This window comes from Chlorocebus sabaeus, chromosome 19 (assembly GCF_047675955.1).
Source record: "Chlorocebus sabaeus isolate Y175 chromosome 19, mChlSab1.0.hap1, whole genome shotgun sequence".
Classification (NCBI taxonomy): Eukaryota; Metazoa; Chordata; class Mammalia; order Primates; family Cercopithecidae; genus Chlorocebus; species Chlorocebus sabaeus.
In genome coordinates this window covers 12396279-12415990 of record NC_132922.1, presented here as the reverse complement: position 1 = coordinate 12415990, position 19712 = coordinate 12396279, and the positions used below count along the sequence as shown (strand labels likewise).

The window sequence follows — 19712 nt, the reverse complement described above, 5'->3', positions numbered from 1 at the left end:
CTTCCACGTGCTGGCTCCTGCCAAGCGCTGGCACCAGTGTTATGGGGCCTGTGTACAGATAAGGAAACTGAGGCAGAGACAGGGGCTTGGTGGCAGGCCTTTGGTTTCTGCGGAGGGAAGGCAGAGGACACTTGGGGCATGGGCGGCATGGGTCGTGGCGGGCACCCGGCGCACACGGCAGCCGGGCGCAGGTCAGAAGACCCCCGCGTCACCGGGCCGCCCCGCCCCGCCCCGCCCCACCCGGGAGCCGGGCGCTGGGATGGGCGGGAGGCGGGAACTCCGGGCCGCGCCGCTTCCTGGCTCCCCACCCTGCGCCGGCGGCCGCCCTGGCCACGTCACCGCCCGGCCAAGAGTGTGTGGGCGGCGGCACGGCGGGTGCGAACGCGGAGCTGTGAGGCGCAGGCAGGGCTCTAGGGCACCCAGAGATCAGGGCCGGGGACGTGGCAGCCGCCCTGCCCGCTAGAAAGTTTCCTAGAAGTTTGCTGGGCGCGGGCGCACGACCGACGGGCCGAACCATGAACGTGTTCCGAATCCTCGGCGACCTGAGCCACCTCCTGGCCATGATCTTGCTGCTGGGGAAGATCTGGAGGTCCAAGTGCTGCACGGGTGAGGGACCCCCTCTCTGGCCAGCCTCATGCCCCTGCGTGCAGGGTAGGGCGCTCCACGGTGTCTGCTCAGGGCGGGGACTCCGGCATGGGGATCCTTGAAACTTTGCAGAGCTCCACTTCCAAAAATAATGTAAAGTTGTATAAAATCAAAGGAGGACCCCTCGAGATGATGGGAGGAGGGTGGGTTTGTTCCTGCACAGACGCCCCCTCAGGTTGGCAGTGTTACTGATGGTTGGAAGATGAGGGGTATGAGGGAGGTCACAACCCCTCCCTCTCACCAGTTACACCCATTGTTCCCTCCACCCTCGATTGAGGGGAGAAGCTGGTATGCACTCAGGAAACGGCCCACGATTCTCAAGGTCTTCTCTTTCCTGCCCCTTCCCAGACCTCCCCCACGCCCCCCAAACTAAGCCCTCGTCCCTCTCCTGCCTGCATGTGTGGTATCGGTGGCTGGGATGTGGCAGGAGGGACCAGCCTGGCTTAGGTGGGTGTGGAGCGGCCCCTGAATGGAAGCCGGGGAGGGCTGGAGGGGTACCCTGTTTGCATTCTGGCTGCCCTGCTGGGACTTTGGAGAAACGTTGAGGCTGGACTCACGGTCGCCAAACAGATCCAGAGCCACCAAAGGCTGCCAGAGCCTCCTGCAGCCATCTTTGTCCACCGGCGTCCTTGTGGTGCCTGCCCTGTGCCTGGCACTGGGTGTGGGGATGCAGGAATGAGCTCAGGCTCCTCACGGGGCTGAGGAGGCCGAGAGTGGGCCCGGAAGGCCCTGTGGAAGGAGCAGCTCGGTGCTGGTCTTGGAGGACGCACAGGTGTCAATCCAGGAAGTGTGTGCTGTGGAGGGCTCTGGGGATGCACAGACATGGAGGTCACCAAGCACCGGGCATCCCCCCGGAAGGGTGGGTAGCCAGATTTGAGGTGGTCTGGAGGGAGATGAGTACAGGAGGGAGGCTGGTCCAGATGTGAAAAGGCCTTTTCTGTCAGGCCGGGGAGTTGGGTCTGGGGAGCCTTCACGGTTTGGGAGCGGGAAAGGGGCCTGGAAGGGGGCCTGAAGCAGGTCGCTTTGGAAGCTTTGAGAGAGAAGGCACAGAGAACTGGGGGAGGCCTGGCAGGGTGGGGGTCGGTGCAGACATGAACAACAGTACGGTGCGGAGGAAGTGGTTCTAGGCCTGGAGGCCATTTGGGTTTGGGGTCTCTGGAGAGACAGGTACAGAGATGGTGTCTCTTCAGGTTCTTCCTCAGGGGAGGTGGCCAGGAATGCTGAGTGGGGTACCCGGAGCAGCAGGCCCTGGTGAGGGGAGAATCAGCTCTGACCTATCCCTGCACTTTCGCTGAGGGCCCTGAACGGAGTGAGCAACCATAACCAAGAAGGGACACTGGTACCTGGCCGCTGTCTGCCAGACACTGCTGGGCACCTGAAATACAGCCCGGACAGCAGAGGCCCAACCCTAGTGGAGTTGACTTTCTTTTATTTTTTATTTTTATTTTTTTTGAGATAGAGTTTTGCTTTGTCCCTGAAGCTGAAGTGCTGTGGCATGATCTCGGCTCACTGCAACTTCCACCTCCCAGGTTCAAGCGATTCTCCTGCCTCAGCCTCCTGAGTAGTTGGAATTACAGGGCCCCACCACCACACCTGGCTAATTTTTGTATTTTTAGTAGAGACGGGGTTTCGCCATGTTGGCCACGCTGGTCTTGAACTCTTGACCTTAGGTGATTCACCCACCTCGGCCTCTCAGAGTGCTGGGATTATAGGCATGAGCCACTGCACCCACCTTTTTTTTTTGAGACCGAGTTTTGTTCTATCCCCTACGCTGGAGTGCAGTGGCACAATCTGGGCTCACTGCAACATCTGCCTCCCGGGTTCAAGCTATTCTCCTGCCTCAGCCTCCCGAGTAGCTGGGATTACAGATGCCCGCCACCACACTCAGCTAATTTTTGTATTTTTAGTAGAGACGGGGTTTCGCCTCTCTACTAAAATTGGCCAGGCTGGTCTCGAACTCCTGGGCTCAAGTTACAGGTGTGAGCCACCATGCCCGGCCAAATGGTGGAGCTGACTTTCTAGTGGTAGGAAGCCATCGATAAACAATAGTCCTAGGAAACTGAGCAAATGACATGGTTTGTTAGAGGCCATAGTGAATACTATGGGAACAAAAAAAGGGCAGCTGGGTGGCAGGGATGGGCCTGTGCGTGCGCAGAGAGAAATCAGAGGTGAGGTGCCTGGATGGAGGCAGGGCCTGGGGTGACTTCAATAGAGCCAGTCCCAAAGGCCAGAGACTTGAGCTTCACTCTTGCTCCTCTCCTTGACTTGCTGTGTGACCCTGGGACTCTGTTTTCCCATTTGTCAAATGGGAGTGAGGGCTGCCCCAGCAGTGGGGTCCACCTGTGCTCAGTGGAGCCCGGAGGGACTCTGGCCAGTCCAGGCTCACATTGTCCTCTGTGTCCCGGGTCTCCATGTGCAGCTTCCTGGTGGAAATGATTGTTTTCAAAAGTATGAAAACTATCGTGCTCAAGATCACCGGAGGGCTGGGCGCGGTGACTCACACCTGTAATCCCAGCACTTTGGGAGGCCAAGGCAGGTGGATCACCTGAGGTCAGGAGTTCAAGACCAGCCTGGCACATGGCAAAACCCTGTCTCTACTAAAAATACAAAAAATTAGCTGGGTATAGTGATGGGTGCCTGTAATCCCAGCTACTCATGAGGCTGAGGCAGGAGAATCGCTTGAACCTGGGAGGCAGAGGCTGCAGTGAGCCTAGATCACGCCATTGCACTCCAGTCTGGGTAACAAGAGGGAAACTCTGTCTCAAACAAACAAACAAAACAAAACAAAAGATCACCAGGGTTCCCAAAGCGCTAAGGAAAATGTGAGTGAAACCCAAGAGGCTGGCAGGCTGGGGATGAAGAGAAAAGAGGGGTAGGGGAAGGCCCATGCAGGTGGCCAAGCATCCCCTACTAGGGCTACCTCCCAGACTGTCCTACGTGGGGCCAAGGGCTTCTCTGGCGAAGTCTGTGTGAGGGCTCAGTGAGATGAACATCAGGCCATCCCAGAGCTGGCCTCGGGTCAGTATGGCCTCCCCCAGTGGGGTTCATTACCCACTGCCAGCCCCACTGTCCCCCTCACCCTGGCAAGTGCACGTGCACGCGTGCCAGACCCCCCAAAGGGACTCAGATTCTCACTGAGCGTTGTGTATTCCTCACCTCAGTCCTGCCACTCTGCATGAGGGGCTGTTTGGCAGGTGAGGAATGTGAGACCCAGGCTCGCCCTCAAGCCAGCACATTCTCCAGAATGTTAGGGACTTCAGGGGTGTTCCTTCTTGCTCATTTTAAAAATGTTCCCCCAGGCTGGGTGCAGTGGCTCACGCATGTAATCCCAGCACTTTGGGAAGGAGGAGGATCACCTGAGCCCAGGAATTTGAGACCAGCCTGGGCAACATGGCAAAAATCTTGTCTCTAGAAAAAATATAAAAATTAACCGGGCATGGTAGCATTTGCCTGTAGTCCCAGCTACTCAGGAGGCTAAGGTAGGACAGTCATCAGAGCCTGGGGAGGTTGAGGCTGCAGTGATCTGTGATTGTGTCACTGTACTCCAGCCTGGGTGACAAAGTGAGACCCTGTCTCACAAAAAAAGAAAAAAAAATGTTCTCCCACCCCAAATGTCTGGAACCAGAGGAGTGGTTAGAGAAGGTACAGTTCAGGGGTACAGGGGAACCAGACCTGAATCAGACACCATAGTAGTTCCCTCTTATCCACAAAGGATATGTTCCAAGACTGCCAGTGGATGCCTGAAACCACAGGTTAAACCAAACCCTATATATATACTGTTTCTTCCATCTGATAACCAAGACTGCTGGTCGGGCACAGTGGCTCACGCCTGTAATCCCAGCACTTTGGGAGGCTGAGGCGGGCAGATCACTTGAGGTCAGGAGTTCGAGACCAGCCTAGGCAACGTGGTGAAAACCCATCTCTACTAAAAACACAAAAATTAGCCGGGCATGGTGGCAGGTGCCTGTTAGTCCCAGCTACTCGGGAGGCTAAGGCAGGAGAATGGCGTGAACCCGGGAGGCAGACGTTGCAGTGAGCTGAGATCACACCACTGCACTCCAGCCTGGGTGACAGAGTGAGACTCTGTCTCAAAAAAAAAAAAAAAAAGTGGCCAAAGGACACTAAAGACCATGAATGACAACAGAATGCAGCATGGATTCCTGGACAGAACCTAGGAATGGAAAAAGGGCGGCAGTGGGAAAACTGGTGAAATCAGAATAAAGCCTGGAGTTCAGTCAACAGTGTTCTACTGATGTTGATTTATTTGTTTTGATAAAGTACTGTCGTTAAATACGATGATTTTTTTTTTTTGAGACAGAGTTTCACTCTTGTTGCCCAGGCTGGAGTGCAATGGCGCAATCTCGGCTCACTGCAACCTCCACCTCCTGGGTTCAAGCGATTCTCCTGCTTCAGCCTCCCACGTAGCTGGGATTACAGGCACGCGTCACCACGCCCAGCTAATTTTGTATTTTTAGTAGAGACAGGGTTTCTCCATGTTGGTCAGCCTGGTCTCAAACTCCCAACCTCAGGTGATCCTCCCGCCTAGGCCTTCCAAAGTGTTGGTATTACAGGCATGAGCCACTACCCCTAGCCCAAATACGATGTTAACATTAGAGGAAGCTGGATATATGGGACTGTCTGTATTGTCCTTACAACTCTGTTGTAAATCTAACATTCTTTCAAAATAAAAAGTTAAAAAAGAAAGAGACCAAAGTAGGTCAAGAAACAGCATTTAGACTGGGCGCGGTGACTCACACCTATAATTCCAACACTGGGAGAATGAGGTAGGAGGATCACTTGGGCCCAGGAGTTTGAGACCAGGCTGGGCAACATAGTGAAACTCCGTTTCAATAATAATAATAATAATAACAACAACAAAATTAGCCAGTCTGATGGTTTGTGTCTATAGTTTCCAGCTGAGGTAGAATTGTTTGAGTCCAGGAGATCGAGGCTGCAGTGAGCTATTATTGCACCACTGCACCCCAGCCTAGGAGACAGAGTAAGACCCTGTCTCTAAAAAGAAAAAATAAAAAAGGAAGAAACTGCATGGAGATTATGAAACTTTTTTGTCAACTCAGTGCATCCATGTGCATCATATGTGTACACATAGGTGTCATGTGTGTACCTGTTCACAAAGATCTGGAAGGTTGAACCTAGGGCTTTGGGATATTTCTGTCTTTGCATCTTTATATATTGTCTGATTTTTGTTTTGCAAAGAGTAAATATAGGCATAACTTTTGTAACTAGAAAAAAGGCTTTTTGGCCGGGTGCAGTGGGTCATGCCTGTAATCCCAGCACTTTTCGAGGCCAAGGTGGGCAGATCACCTGAAGTCAGAAGTTTGAGACCAGCCATGGCCAACCTGGCGAAACTCCATCTCTACTAAAAATTCAAAAATTAGCCAGGCGTGGTGGTGGGCGCCTGTAATCCCAGCTACTTGGGAGGCTGAGGCAGGAGAATCACTTGAACCCGGGAGGCAGAGGTTGTGGTGAGCCGAGATCACGTCACTGCACTCCAACCTGGGCAACAGAGTGAGACTCCATCTCAAAAAAAAAAAAAAAAGAAAGAAAGAAAAAAGAAAAGGCTTTTTAAAATCTTACAGTTTGAAAAATAAAATCGAATACTCCCGTGGCCCTGAACCTTCCTCTGCTTGCTGCGGTCTTCCTGGTGAATCAACACCTTGTAAAGTCAGTGAGTTGTTCTTAAGACTGAGCTTTGGGGATTGTCAGTGGAACTCTGGGGGTGGAGTGAAGAGAAGCCTCAACAACCCCCACCAAGCCCGACTCACACCACCCCCGACATCCTCCCCAGAGCAAGAGCCCAGGCAGGCACACGCAGGGGGACTGGGAACTCGGTGTTCGTGTCTTTATTTGGAGACTGGGAGACAGATTACAGCTTAATGAGAGGAACAAGGACTCAAGTGAGCTGATGGGAAGGGTGAGTTTCCTGGCCCTTAGGGAGCGACAGTGCCCTGGACAGGAGGTCTTTGAGTGGGAGTGGACACTCTGAAGGCCTCCCCAGCTCCAGGCTGTGCACTTCTTGAGGGTGGGAAGGCTTAGGAGTCTGTGTCCTCATTGTCTCCTGTCTACCCTTGGCCACAGGCATCTCTGGGAAGAGCCAGATCCTTTTTGCTCTCGTCTTCACCACCAGATACCTGGACCTGTTCACCAACTTCATCTCCATCTACAACACAGTAATGAAGGTGAGGGGCTGGGTGATGATGGTCGGGGGAGGCCACCAAGCCCTCACAAACTGTGAGGTGGCCTGCTTGGAAACTCAGTGTGTGGAGCCAGGCCGACCAGGGTTTGAATCCTGACTTTGCTGCTTAGTGGCTGCATGACCTCATCTTGGGCCTCTTTGTATTCAGTGTCCTCATGCAAAAATGAGGACAGAGCCGGGCACGGTGGCTCATGCCTGTAATCCCAGCACTTTGGGAGGCCGAGTCGGGTGGATGGAGACCATCCTGGCTAACATGGTGAAACCCTGTCTCTACTGAAAATACAAAAAATTAGCCGGGTGTGGTGGCACATGCCTGTAGTCCCAGCTACTCGGGAGGCTGAGGCAGGAGAATTGCTTGAACCCGGGAGGCAGAGGTTGCAGTGAGCTAAGATCACACCACTGCATTCCACCCTGGGTGGCAGAGTGAGACTCTGTCTCAAAACAATAAAATAAAATAAAATAAAATAAAATAAAATAAAATAAAATAAAATAAAAGGACAACACCATTAGCTCAGAGGGTTTGGTTGGGAACATTAAACGAGATAATAAATGTAAATGTAAAAAACCCTGCCATATATTAAACATTCAATAAAGGGTCACACCTGTAATCCCAGCACTTTGGGAGGCTGAGGCGAGAGGACTGCTTGAGCTCAGGAGTCTGAGACCAGCCTGGGCAATGTAGTGAGACCCTGCCTCTACAAAAAATTTAAGAAATTTAGCTAGGCGTAGTGCTCATCTGTAGTCCCAGCTACTGAGGAGGCTGAGGTGGGACAATCACCTGATCCTGATAGGTCAAGGCTGCAGTGAGCCACGATCATGCCACTGCAGTCTGGGCAACAGAGCGAGACCCTGTCTCAAAAAAAAAAAAAATGTTTTAGGTGAAAGAGAAGGATTAGAGAGCTACTTTAGGGAGTGTGGTCAGGGCTTCTTCAAAGAGATGACATATAAGCTGACAGCTTAGTGACAAGGAACTAGCCGTGTAAAGATCAAAGGACACACCTTTTTTCTTTTTTTTAAGACAGAGTCTCACTGTTGCCTGTTGCCCAGGCTGGAGTGCAGCAGCGCAGTCTCAGCTCACTGCAACCTCCAATTCCTGGTTTCAAGCCGGGAGCTTGCCTTGTGCCTCAGCCTCCGAAGTAGCTGGGACTACAGGCGCCTGCCACCACGCCCAGCTAATTTTTGTGTTTTTAGGAGAGATGGGGTTTCTCCATGTTGACCAGGCTGTTCTCACACTCCTGACCTCAAGTGGTGCGCCCACCTCGACCTCCCGAAGGGCTGGGGTTACAGGTGTGAGCCACCGCATCCAGCCAAAATGTAGATTTTAGTTGATTCCTATTAGATAATGTCTAATAGGAATCTTATTTCTTGTGCAGTGGTGTGGTCATGGCTCACTGCAGCGTCAACTTCCCAGGCTCAAGGGATCCTCCCACCTCAGACTCCTGAATAGCTGGGACTACACTCACACACCACCATGCCTGGCTAATTGTTTTGTATTTTTAATAGAGACAAGGTTTCGCCATGTTGCCCAGGCTGGTCTCAAACCCCTGGGCTCAATGGATCTGCCTGTGTCAGCCTCCCCAAGTTCTGGAATTATCATGCTCAGCTAGGAGTCTTTTTTGTCGTTGAGATGGAGTCTTGCACTGTCGCTTAGGCTGGAGTGCAGTGGCGCAATCTCAGCTCACTGCAACCTCTGCCTCCCGGGTTCAAGCAATTCTCCTAACTCAGCCTCCCGAGTAGCTGGGATTACAGGCACCTGCCACCACACCTGGCTAATTTTTTGTATTTTTTTTTTAATAGAGACGGGGTTTCACTGTGTTGGCCAGGCTGGTCTCAAACTCCTGACCTTGTGATCCGCCCACCTCGACCTTCCAAAGTGCTGGGATTACAGGCGTGAGCCACCCCACTGCAGCCACCACACCCAGCCCCCACTGCCCCCACTGTTTTTTTTTTTTTGAGACAGAGTCTCCCTCTGTCACCCAGGTTGGTGTGTGGTGTGACGAAATCTTCGCTCCACTGCAGCCTCCGCCTCCCGGGTTCAAGTTATTCTCATGTCTTAGCCACCTGAGTAGATTACAGGCATGTACCTGCCACCATGCCTAGCTTTTTTTTTTTTTTTTTTTTTAACGGAATCTAGCTCTGTCGCCTAGGCTGGAGTGCAATGGCATGATCTTGGCTCACTGCAACCTCCGCCTCCCAAGTTCAAGCGATTCTCCTGCCTCAGCTCCTGAGTAGCTGGGATTACAGACGCATGCCACCATGCCCAGCTAATTTTTTTTTTTTTTTGTATTTTTAATAAAGACGAGGTTTCACCGTATTAGCCAGCATGGTCTCCTGACCTCGTGAGCCGCTCACCTTGGCCTCCCAAAGTGTTGAGATTACAAGCATGAGCCACCACGCCCAGCCTTTTTTTTTTTTTTTTTTTTGAGATAGAGTCTCCCTCTGTCGCCCAGGCTGGAGTGCCAGTGGCGTGATCTCAGCTCATTGCAACCTCCGCCTCCCGGGTTCAAGTGATTCTCCTGCCTCAGCCTCCTGAGTAGCTGGGATTACAGGCGCGCACCACCATGCCTAATTTTTGTATTTTTAGTAGAGGCGGGGTTTCACTATGTTGGCCAGGCTGGTCTCAAACTCCTGACCTTGTGATCCGCCCTCCTTGCCCTCCCAAAGTGCTGGGATTACAGGTGAGAGCCACTGTGCCCAGCCTAGGAGTCTTACTTCTTTTTTTTTTTTTTTTTTCTGAGACGGAGTCTCGCTCTGTCGCCTGGGCTGGAGTGCGGTGGCCTGATCTCAGCTCACTGCAAGCTCCGCCTCCCGAGTTCACGCCATTCTCCTGCCTCAGCCTCCCGAGTAGCTGGGACTACAGGCGCCCGCCACCTCGCCCGGCTAGTTTTTTGTATTTTTTAGTAGAGACGGGGTTTCACCGTGTGAGCCAGGATGGTCTCGATCTCCTGACCTCGTGATCCGCCCATCTCGGCCTCCCAAAGTGCTGGGATTACAGGCTTGAGCCACCGCGCCCGGCCTAGGAGTCTTATTTCTAAGAAAGAAGGACTCCATGGGGGAATTCTGTCTTGCAGGGTTATTGAGAAGATCACGTGAGATAACATACAGCACCTAGAAAATATTTAACCAAAGCGGTTGTCCTTCTCTTCCATATCAGAGACATCCCTTTGGGATTTCAGGCATGTTGTTACTAGTTGGTAGGGTGGAGGTTGCTGTTACTTGTGAGGTGTTGAACTCATTCAGATTTAGTGAATGTGAATCTGAGGACTGGAAATCACCATCTTAAGTTCACACATGTATCAAACATCACCTGCCTAGTTCATTTCTCAGCCTAAGTCAGCCTTGGGCATTCCTGGCAGAGACGGCAGACTCAGCCCTTGGCATAGCTGAATGAGCTCTCGGAAGCTCAAACAGGCTAGTTTCTATATTTCTGAAATGAAAAATTGATCACCTCTTTCACTCATTCCAGCATTTGTTTTGTGCCAGGGACTGACTTAGGAGCTGAGGATTAAGAGGTGGACCCTGCCATGGAGTCCTCTCTTAGAGGGAAGATGGACTTGTACATAGACATTTACAAAGCATGTGATCACGGGTAAAAATGAACATGCTCACATGGAGCTCTGGCGACAGAATGTGTGCCTCATTCTAGAGAAAAAAGGATTGTTTCGAGGAAATAACTCCAAATAGGACTACAAATAGGAGTGTTCTAGGCCAGTGTGGTCCTGCTCCGGCAGCATGAGCGTCACTTGGGAACTTGTTAGAAATACAAACTTTAAGGCCGGGCGCGGTGGCTCACGCCTGTAATCCCAGCACTTTGGGAGGCCAAGGCGGGCGGATCACGAGGTCAGGAGTTTGAGACCAGCCTGACCAACATGGCGAAACTAAACATACAAAAATTAGGCAGGCATGATGGCGGGCACCTGTAATCCCAGCTACTTGGGAGGCTGAGGCAGGAAAATCGCTTGAATCCAGGAGGTGGAGGTTGCAGTGAGCCAAGATTGCACCACTGCACTCCAGCCTGGGCAACAGAGCAAGACTCCATCTCAGAAAAAAAAAAAAAGAAAAAGAAAGAAATACAAACTCTCAGGTCCATCCAGACCTATGAAATCAAAAGCTCTTGGGGCAAGGGAAGAGATAGCATCTGTGGGTTTTTTTGTTTTTTTGTTTCTTTTTTTTGAGACAAAGTCTTACTCTTATCTCCCAGGCTAGAGTGCAATGGCATGACCTCGGCTCACCGCAGCCTCCGCCTCCCGGGTTCAAGCGATTCTCCTGCCTCAGCCTCCCGAGTAGCTGGGATTACAGGTGCCTGCCACCACGCCTGGCTAATTTTTGTATTTTTAGTAGAAATGGGGTTTCACCATGTTGGCCAGGCTGGTCTCGAACTCCTGACCTCAGGTGATCCGCCCACCTCGGCCTCCCAAAGCGCTGGGATTATAGGTGTGAGCCACCATGCCCGGCCAGCATCTGTTTTGATGCATACTCGTTTGAGAACTGCTGGCCTGGAAGGTTAGAGGCCATATCAAAATGAAATCATTATATGCTAGAGGACAGCTACTGTGATTAGATGGAGAGCCTTTCTGAGGGAGCAATGGTCAGTTAATTCAAGGACTGTTAGCAGGCACATAAGTAGTCCCAGATTCTAGGGAGGCTGAAGCAGGAGGATCACTCGACCCCAGGAGTTAGAGGCCAGACTGGGCAACCTTAAAAAAAAATAATAAAGATGCTAGTCCTTGTGGAATAATGCTCAGAAGTCACTGATGCATATCCAGAAAATTGTTTTAAAATTGTTTCAACAGCCCTGGAATGCCTCTGGGAAATCCCCTGAAACACAACAATCCTGTTTCGCCTAGTGTTCCACAACTGAAGGGGATGACAAGGGCACCTTTTGACTCTTCATGGTAGCACTGTCAGTCCCGGTATAGAAGCATGGAGTTATTTAATGAAAGGGTCATTGACTTCAAATTCTAGGCAACTGGACCCAAGATAAATTGCAAACACATTTAACCTCTTCATGTTACATTATGGCAGAACACTGACCCTTACGTTTGGTAGGCTAGGAGCCTAGTAAATACGCAGGGCAATGACTTCATAGATTCCCATGTCTCTCTCCCTTTTTAGGTGGTTTTTCTCCTCTGCGCCTATGTTACAGTGTACATGATATATGGGAAATTTCGTAAAACTTTTGACAGTGAGAATGACACATTCCGCCTGGAGTTTCTTCTGGTCCCAGTCATTGGCCTTTCCTTCCTTGAAAACTACAGTTTCACTCCGCTGGAGGTAAGGGAAGGGACTGAGTACCAATTCTCAAAGGGAAGTATGTTCCCCCGTATCCTTCCCTCCAGACCCTGGGGTTGCCTTCTGCTTACAACTGTGACCATTACTCATGTATCCTTCAGTTATAAGTCGAGAAGAAATTGACAAGCTATTTACAATGCTTTACTTGGAAATGAGCACATCTAAATAGTCATGATGCCCATAAACCAAGCAGGCATCACAGCCCTACTTCCCCTACTTCTGGCTGTTGAGACCTTCTCTTCAACAGATGATTAGCAGATCCCTGAATCCCTGTAGCACAATCCAGGCTCAGAAATTTCAGCTCAGTAAGTTTGGACTGTGGCCCATGAATCTGCAGGCAACAAGCATCTTGGGAGATTCTGATGCTGGTGTTCATGGACATGACTTTTTTAATTTATTTATTTTTTGAGATGGAGTCTTGTTCTGTTGCCCAGGCCGGAGTGCAGTGGCACGATCTTAGCTCACTGCAACCTCCGCTTCCTGGGTTCAGGTGATTCTCCTGTCTCAGCTTCCCGAGTAACTGGGATTACAGGTGTAAGCCACCATACCCAGCTAATTTTTGTATTTTTAGTTGAGACAAGGTTTCGCCACGTTGGTCAGGCTGGTCTCCAACTCCTGACCTCAAGTGATCCACCCACCTCGGCCTCCCAAAGTTCTGGGATTATACGTATGAGCCTGGCAACATGATTAGATTTTAAGAAATTGTGGCTTAATTTATGATTTTATACTATGAAACTATCATTTAAGTTCTTTTTGGCTGGACACGGTGGCTCGCAAGGTCAGGAGATCGAGACCATCCTGGCTAAGACGGTGAAACCCCGTCTCTACTAAAAAATACAAATAAATAAATAAATAAATAAGCCGGGTGTGGTGGCGGGTGCCTGTAGTCCCAGCTACTCGGGAGGCTGAGACAGGAGAATGGCGTGAACCCAGGAGGCGGGGCTTGCAGTGAGCTGAGATCGCACCACTGCACTCCAGCCTGGGAGACTCCATCTCAAAAAAAAAAAAAAAAAAAAGTTATTTTTGGCCAGGTTTGGTGGCACATGCCTGTAGTCCCAGCTACTAGGGAAGGTGAGATGGAAAGACCGCTTGAGCCTAGGAGGTCGAGGCTGCAGGACGCCATGATCATGCCACTGTACTCCAGCCTGGATGACACAGCTAGACCCCATCTTTAAAAAACAATTAAAAGTAGTTTTTTATATAAATGCTCATGCCACACTGTGAAAAAAGCAGTATACTGTATAATCTTTCAAAAATTAGAAAAAAAAAACCCTTATATTTACCTAGAGATGGTACATTAAACTGATTAAAATATAATTTTTATTGAGAACTTTTTTTCCCCCCTTACTGTATACCTCTTCCCCAGCAAGCTATTGTTTTAGTGATTATGTTCTTTTAACGAGATGGGCCTCTTCTTGGTCTTGCTCAGTCTCTGGCCGCTTTCTCTTTGGCTCAGATCCTCTGGACTTTCTCTATCTACCTGGAGTCAGTGGCTATTCTGCCCCAGCTCTTCATGATCAGCAAGACTGGAGAGGCTGAGACCATTACTACTCACTACCTGTTCTTTCTGGGTCTGTACCGGGCACTCTACCTGGCTAACTGGATCAGGCGGTACCAGACTGAGAATTTCTATGACCAAATCGCAGTGGTGTCTGGAGTAGTACAAACCATCTTCTACTGTGACTTCTTCTACTTGTATGTGACCAAAGGTAGGTCCTGGGATAACAGCACTGATGCTGGCACTGGCCTAAGGAGTTACTCATCCATTCAATAAGTATTCCAGCAGATACAGACATGAACAGTCAAGTCTCTGCCATTCACAGTGCTGTGTTCCTAATGCAAGACAAATATTTTCAAGAAATGCTATCAAAACATGGTCAATAGGTTATGTGTACTATGCAAGACAGCTGTGAGATGACATATGACAGAATACTTGGTTAGTAGTGAAAAACATTCCAGAACTTATCACAAGCCCCAAGGCAAACAGCTTGGTGTGATGGACAAAAAGGCTAGCGTGGTCAAAATCTATAAACCTGGAGATAACAGGTCAACCAAGACCAGTTCACATAGGGCAGGGGTGTCCAACCTTTTGGCTTCCCTGGCCCACACTGGAAGAATTGTGTAGGGCTACACATAAAATACACTAATGATAGCTTATGAACAAAAAAACCACCTCAATGTTTTAAGAAAGTTTACAAATTTGTGTTGGGCCATAAAGCCATCCTGGGCCACGGGTTGGACAAGCTTGACCTAGCACCTCATAGGCCAGCGTAAGGGGTTTGCACTATGTTCTGATTGCCAAGGGCGGCTATTGTGTCATTAAAAAACTCAACCCACTAGCTGCTATGTAGGGTAAAAAGCAGTCCAAGTACAGTGACTAGCTATGGGGCAGTTGCAGTTGTTCAGGGAAAAGGCTCTAGGTAGAAAGAGATGTGGACACAAGTTCTGGGACTTGAGAGGGACTGCTGATGGATTGTTTGAGATGTACAATAGACAATTTGAGGCCAACTACTAAGTTTACAGCTGTGGGGAAGGGTGCCAGTAACCAAGTCGGGGATCAGCAGGTCCATAGTCAACCAGAGATGAAGACTCCCCCTTTGCTTTAACAATCGAACATATACTGTGAGCCGGCCATTAAGAGATGATAATAAGATTATGCACCAAGTTATAAAGCAGTCCTTTCATCAGATGGTAAATTCTCATTTCATCTCCATTTTCTTCCAGTCCTTAAGGGAAAGAAGTTAAGTCTTCCAATGCCAATCTGAGGACCCTCTGAGATAGTCTACACCATTTTGAATGTTCTTTGGCAACTTATCCATAATTTGGGATCAAATGTTAAAACCAGAAAAATGCTTAGTGTGGATTTCAGCAAAACTTGATCATCCCACCCAGAAGACCTTCTCATCAATAGACTGCCCTTAAAGACTCATTGTAAGGTCATAAAAACCTGGGCCAACTGCACAAATACGGTGCCTCAAAATGACTGCAACAAGAAACCTTAAGGTGCCTTACCGACGAAAAAGATCAAATAAATGATTGCTCTCCAAGGCCCGAGGGCAAGACTCATGATGAGGAAGTCAACCCCAATCTGGAACAATGTCCCTCCTCTTAAGAATGTCCCAACTAAAGACCAGTTAAAATATTAGACTACGCTCTTGTGAATTTCCACTTTCCAGGTAGGTGACCAAATTTAGGTGGTCAAGATATAAAGGTGACAGCTAGTTTTAAGTGTGAAACGTATTTCACTTTCATACTGAAATTTACCAGGTTTGGATGGAAGAGTTTTGTGCCTCATCTTTTACCGGTTTGAATTTTTTCAAACCAGTGACTGATACCTGCCTTGCACTTAGTACCTTAATACCAATAACCTAATGGTACTTAGGTGAGTACCATTTGCTCAATCACTGTTTTACTTATGAGCAGATACAGATACATCCAAACCCTTACCTACTAGGTATCCTGCTAGGGTTTTCGACTCCAACTCTTAAGTTTAATCAATTCTACTTTCCTTTCAGTTTTAGGTGCTAATCAGTCAATCCAATATTCCCCCTTTGTCTTGAAACAAATAAAACCTGTTTTAAGATGTCTACATTGAACTATTCAGAGAATTTTTAAGCAATAAAACCTTACACCTTATTGTCAACAGTGTTTTTATTTATACCTACAAAAAGAAAACAAGATGGTATCAAAAGGACAATTTACAAACTAAGAATAGTAACATAGCTTTCAGCATCCTGTGCCTGAACATCACACATCTACAAATCTTTCAAGTCTTAATGCAACAGGAATGTTTGGAGACCAGCAAGAACATGAATAGAGAGCACTGATCCCAAGCAAAAGCCACTAACCTTTTAGATGAGAAGTCCACACAACGAATTGTTAGGGAGGATTGGGGGAGAAGCAGCCCATTGCTTAATACATTGAAACCCTTTCCCTAAGTTGAGTTTCAACCATGAATGCAGTAACTAGCATAAAATGATTCTTCTGCTCATGTTCTGAAGCCAACAGCAGAACCTGAATTATGAGTGACAGAAATGGAGGCAGAAGAGTTAAACTCTGCTAGATTTCAGCTGTGCTCAGGCCATAATAGCTTTTAAGGTTTTACTGTTATTTTATGATTACAATGTCTCAGGTGGAAAAAGGGAAGCAAGCAATCCAAATAACCACTTGCTTGCAGAGACCTTTCCCTCAAACAGATGCTTTCAAGAGCTGCGAGAGAGTAGGGCATCCCTTGTGGTGGAACCTCTATGTTTAAAGAAAGAAGAAAAAAACCCAGAATTTGGTTGTAGAAAACAATGCCCACAACAGACTGGCCAGTGCTTAGACAAATTTGGGGTAGGGGGGAACACTTTGGTTTGAAAGCACAGAGCAGTTTGCCACGTTTCGTCTGTGCCTACCATCCTCCCTTGGCCTCAACTTCTATAAGATGGGGGGGGGGGACAAAAAGAGAAGTAAAGTTAAGAAAGAAGAAAGTGGAAAATTAAAAAAAAGATGTCAAAGTTTTTACATGCATACATTTCAGCTTATGCTGAAGACCTACCTGTATGTTGCACATTGAATCATACTTTCAGAACCCCTCAGAAACCATCCCTCTCTCCCTAAAGAATTTTAAAAGGAAAACAAAAATCTCAAATATAGATCTTACAAATCAGCAAGCATTCAAGCCTTAGCCAAAGAATGCAGTGGAGCCTTCCGCCTTAAACTGCGTTGTGAATGAATACAAATTAACAGCATAAAAATTAATAGTCCCGTATCAGATCTGAAAGGGGTTTCTGGGGCTGTCTGATGTCTCTATCCTGTTGTAGTGAACACAATAGCAGAAAATTCTTTCTGGGTTCATCTGCTATATAAAAAGTCTTGGTAAAACAGCATTACTATGAAGAGGATGAACTCACCTACCTTCAGATGGAGGAAAAGTGAAAAGGACTTAGGCTTTAGTCCTCCATGACTTTTCTTAAGCACTACCTACCTGTAATAAGCTGAGTGCAAAATGATGCCGAAGAAAATCTGCACCCAGAAGCTGTTAGAAAGCACTGCAGAGAACAGGGTATGAAGAAAATAAGAGTTCTTAATAAACCCTGAAGATTCTTTGTTCAAGGTAACTTTGCCAAAAGGGCAGAGTAGCTGGCAAAGAGTTGTTTTTATTCTAGCTCTACACTGCATTTCAAAAGAAAATCTGCCCATTTTGAATATATTGTTTATAATTAAATGTGCTTTTTACACTGCAGGTCAATATAAAAACTGGTTAGTTTCCAGTGAGCATTTATGTTCATTTGCTCACAGCAGCTGTCTGGCTGGAAAATTAATTTCACAGATGGTCCCCAGTTTTACCGGGAAATATAGGCAGCTTCCACCCAGATGCTGAGATGCTACAGTTAAACCACTGCAATAAACACTTGTGGTTTTTAATTTAAAGGATACACAAGACTCCGCATTTCAATTTCTAACCTGACACTAAAATGGTTATTTTTCAGTAATGGGGGCGGGGGAAAGGCAGAGTGTAAAGGGAGATAAAACCAATTAGTGATTTTTAACTGTCAAATGCACTCAAGCAATCAGTCAAAACAGGCCTGAGGAAACCTGTTCCAACTTGAGAAACATTTAAAATAACAAAAGAAAATGTGCAGGGAAATCCCTGTTTGTTTTCTAACCCAGTAATGAGAAATTTAAAGCACAGATGCCATCTTCCTCTGCAAAACGATTGAGCCCTCCCCCCTCCCTCCCTCCCTCCCCACCAGCTCAGAAAAAAACAAAAGATGGGCTTCCACAAAAGGGCCTAATACCTTACTCTTTAAGATGAAAAATAGCTCGAATATCTTCAACATGCAAGAAGTTGGGGGAAGAAATTAATCTCTTCCAGTCAGCTATATATATATATATATATATATGTATTTTTTTTTTTTTTTTTTTACAAAATGTTATTACAGACTGGATCATTTTGGCGGGCAGAAGAAACCTGGCAGTGAATTCTAACTAATCTGCATGAAAAGACAAATCACGATGGTTGGGGAGAAAAATTAATAACAAAAAAAAAAGAGAAAAGAAAAAGGAAAAATAAAAAAAAGAAAAGGGGAGAGGAAAAAAAAGGAAAGAGTGTTCCTTAAAATGTAATTTAAGTCTGCTGGAGTCACTACCACTTGAGTGGTTTCATTTACGTGAAGGAGGAGGAGGGGGAGGAGGAGGAGGGTATTGGTAGGCAGTCTGCCCCATGTAACCTATCATATTGGTAGCTCCCGGAGGCTGTGCAAACTGTTGTGACATCAGTGGCTGTGGCTGCTGCCCAGACCGGCCTATCCCACTAAACTGCTGGCTAGAGCTCTGCGAACTTCTCCCAGTTGAGGTGGTGCTACTAGCTCCGTAAGTGCCAGCACCATATTCTTGAGCTGTATAGCTACTGGTGCCATAAGCAGCTGCCCCATAGGTGCCTTGACCATAGGTGTATTGGCCTGCTTGTGCTCCAAAGGCAGAATTTGGACTTCCATAGCCACTGCCATTAGCATAACCAGCTCTATCGGTTTCACTACGATCCCGATAGCTTGCAGAGTCTCTCCGGCCACCATCCTTGACTCCTCGAAGCCTTCGGTCACACTCATCCTGATACATCAGATTGGGATTGTTGGCTGAAGAAGTGGTCCGGTAACGAGAACGACCACCTAATGGGAAGATACAAGGGAATTTTTAATGCCAGATGTATGACCTAAACATAACAATGTAAAAATTCTACTGGGTACAAAAGTATTAAGCATGTTTCCTTGATATTTAGTTATGCTGGCCAGCCTCCAAGTTAGTACTGTAAAAATATACTCATAATTTATTTAATGGGGCACATTCAAAAGCACAGTAAATATTAAAGGACACTAGACCTTTTCACTCTTTTAGGCCCTTTACTTGAGGATGATCAAGAAACACGGTGTTAAAATATGAAACCTTGAGTCAGGAAGCCCAGATCCTCGGATATTCTGCAACTATACATCCAACTGCTATGTCTCAGTTTCTACCGACCACTAAACAGTGTAAAATGACTGATCTCTCCGTATGGAAAACTGTAAACCTAATATACTACTAAGCATTTTTGAAAGTATTAAAAAAAAGCAACCATGACCGGGGGCACACTGGCTCACTCTTGTAATCCCAGCACTTTGGGAGACTGAGGCAGGAGGGTCACTTGAGGTCAGTACTCTACAAAAAATACAAAAATTAGCTGGGCATGGTGGCACAAGCCTGCAATACCAGCTACTTAAGAGGCTGAGGCAGGAGAATCGCTTGAACCCAGGGGGCAAAGGTTGAAGTGAGCCGAGATCGTGCCACTGCACTCCAGTCTGGGAGACACAGAGACTCTGTCTCTGCCCCCGCCCTGCCAAAGCAACCACATTAAAACTCAGCCAGGTGAGTCTCGGCCGGGTGTGGTGGCTCACTCCTGCAATCTCAGCACTTTGGGAGGCCGAGACAGGTGAATCATCTGAGGTCAGGAGTTTGAGGCCAGCCTGGCCAACATGGTGAAACCCCATTTCTACTAAAAAGACAAAAATTAGCCGGGTGTGGTGGCAGGCGCCTGTAA

General features: G+C 48.0%; 2 protein-coding genes across 4 annotated transcripts in view; one reads left to right on the top strand and one right to left on the bottom strand.

Moving 5' to 3' along the window:
• Positions 1 to 313: 313 nt before the first annotated feature.
• KDELR3 (KDEL endoplasmic reticulum protein retention receptor 3) lies at positions 314 to 15790 on the top strand. Of its 2 annotated transcripts, none has more exons than XM_038007438.2 (5): positions 314 to 606; positions 6745 to 6845; positions 11978 to 12136; positions 13611 to 13863; positions 14879 to 15790. In XM_038007438.2, the coding sequence occupies exons 1-5, from the start codon at positions 516 to 518 to the stop codon at positions 14917 to 14919; spliced, it is 645 nt and encodes a 214-aa protein (XP_037863366.1). In that variant the 5' UTR covers positions 314 to 515; the 3' UTR covers positions 14920 to 15790. The 2 variants fall into 2 exon arrangements, with proteins under 2 accessions (XP_037863366.1, XP_037863365.1); XM_038007437.2 differs by having other exon boundaries at positions 400 to 651.
• Positions 15788 to 19712, bottom strand: part of DDX17 (DEAD-box helicase 17) — a 23921-nt gene continuing 19996 nt past the window's right edge. For both annotated transcript variants that reach the window (XM_007975760.3, XM_007975761.3), the window contains exon 13: positions 15788 to 18807. In XM_007975760.3, coding sequence (XP_007973951.1) covers positions 18302 to 18807 — 506 coding nt within the window. In that variant the 3' untranslated portion in view covers positions 15788 to 18301. The remainder of the gene's footprint in view (positions 18808 to 19712) is intronic.

Coding starts and splice junctions, on each gene's coding strand:
- KDELR3 (XM_038007437.2), top strand. CDS start 516: ATGAACGTGTTCCGAATCCTCGGCGACCTGAGCCACCTCCTGGCCATG. Junction 652..6,744: donor CTCATGCCCCTGCGTGCAGG/GTAGGGCGCTCC, acceptor CCTTGGCCACAG/GCATCTCTGGGAAGAGCCAG. Junction 6,846..11,977: donor TCTACAACACAGTAATGAAG/GTGAGGGGCTGG, acceptor CTCCCTTTTTAG/GTGGTTTTTCTCCTCTGCGC.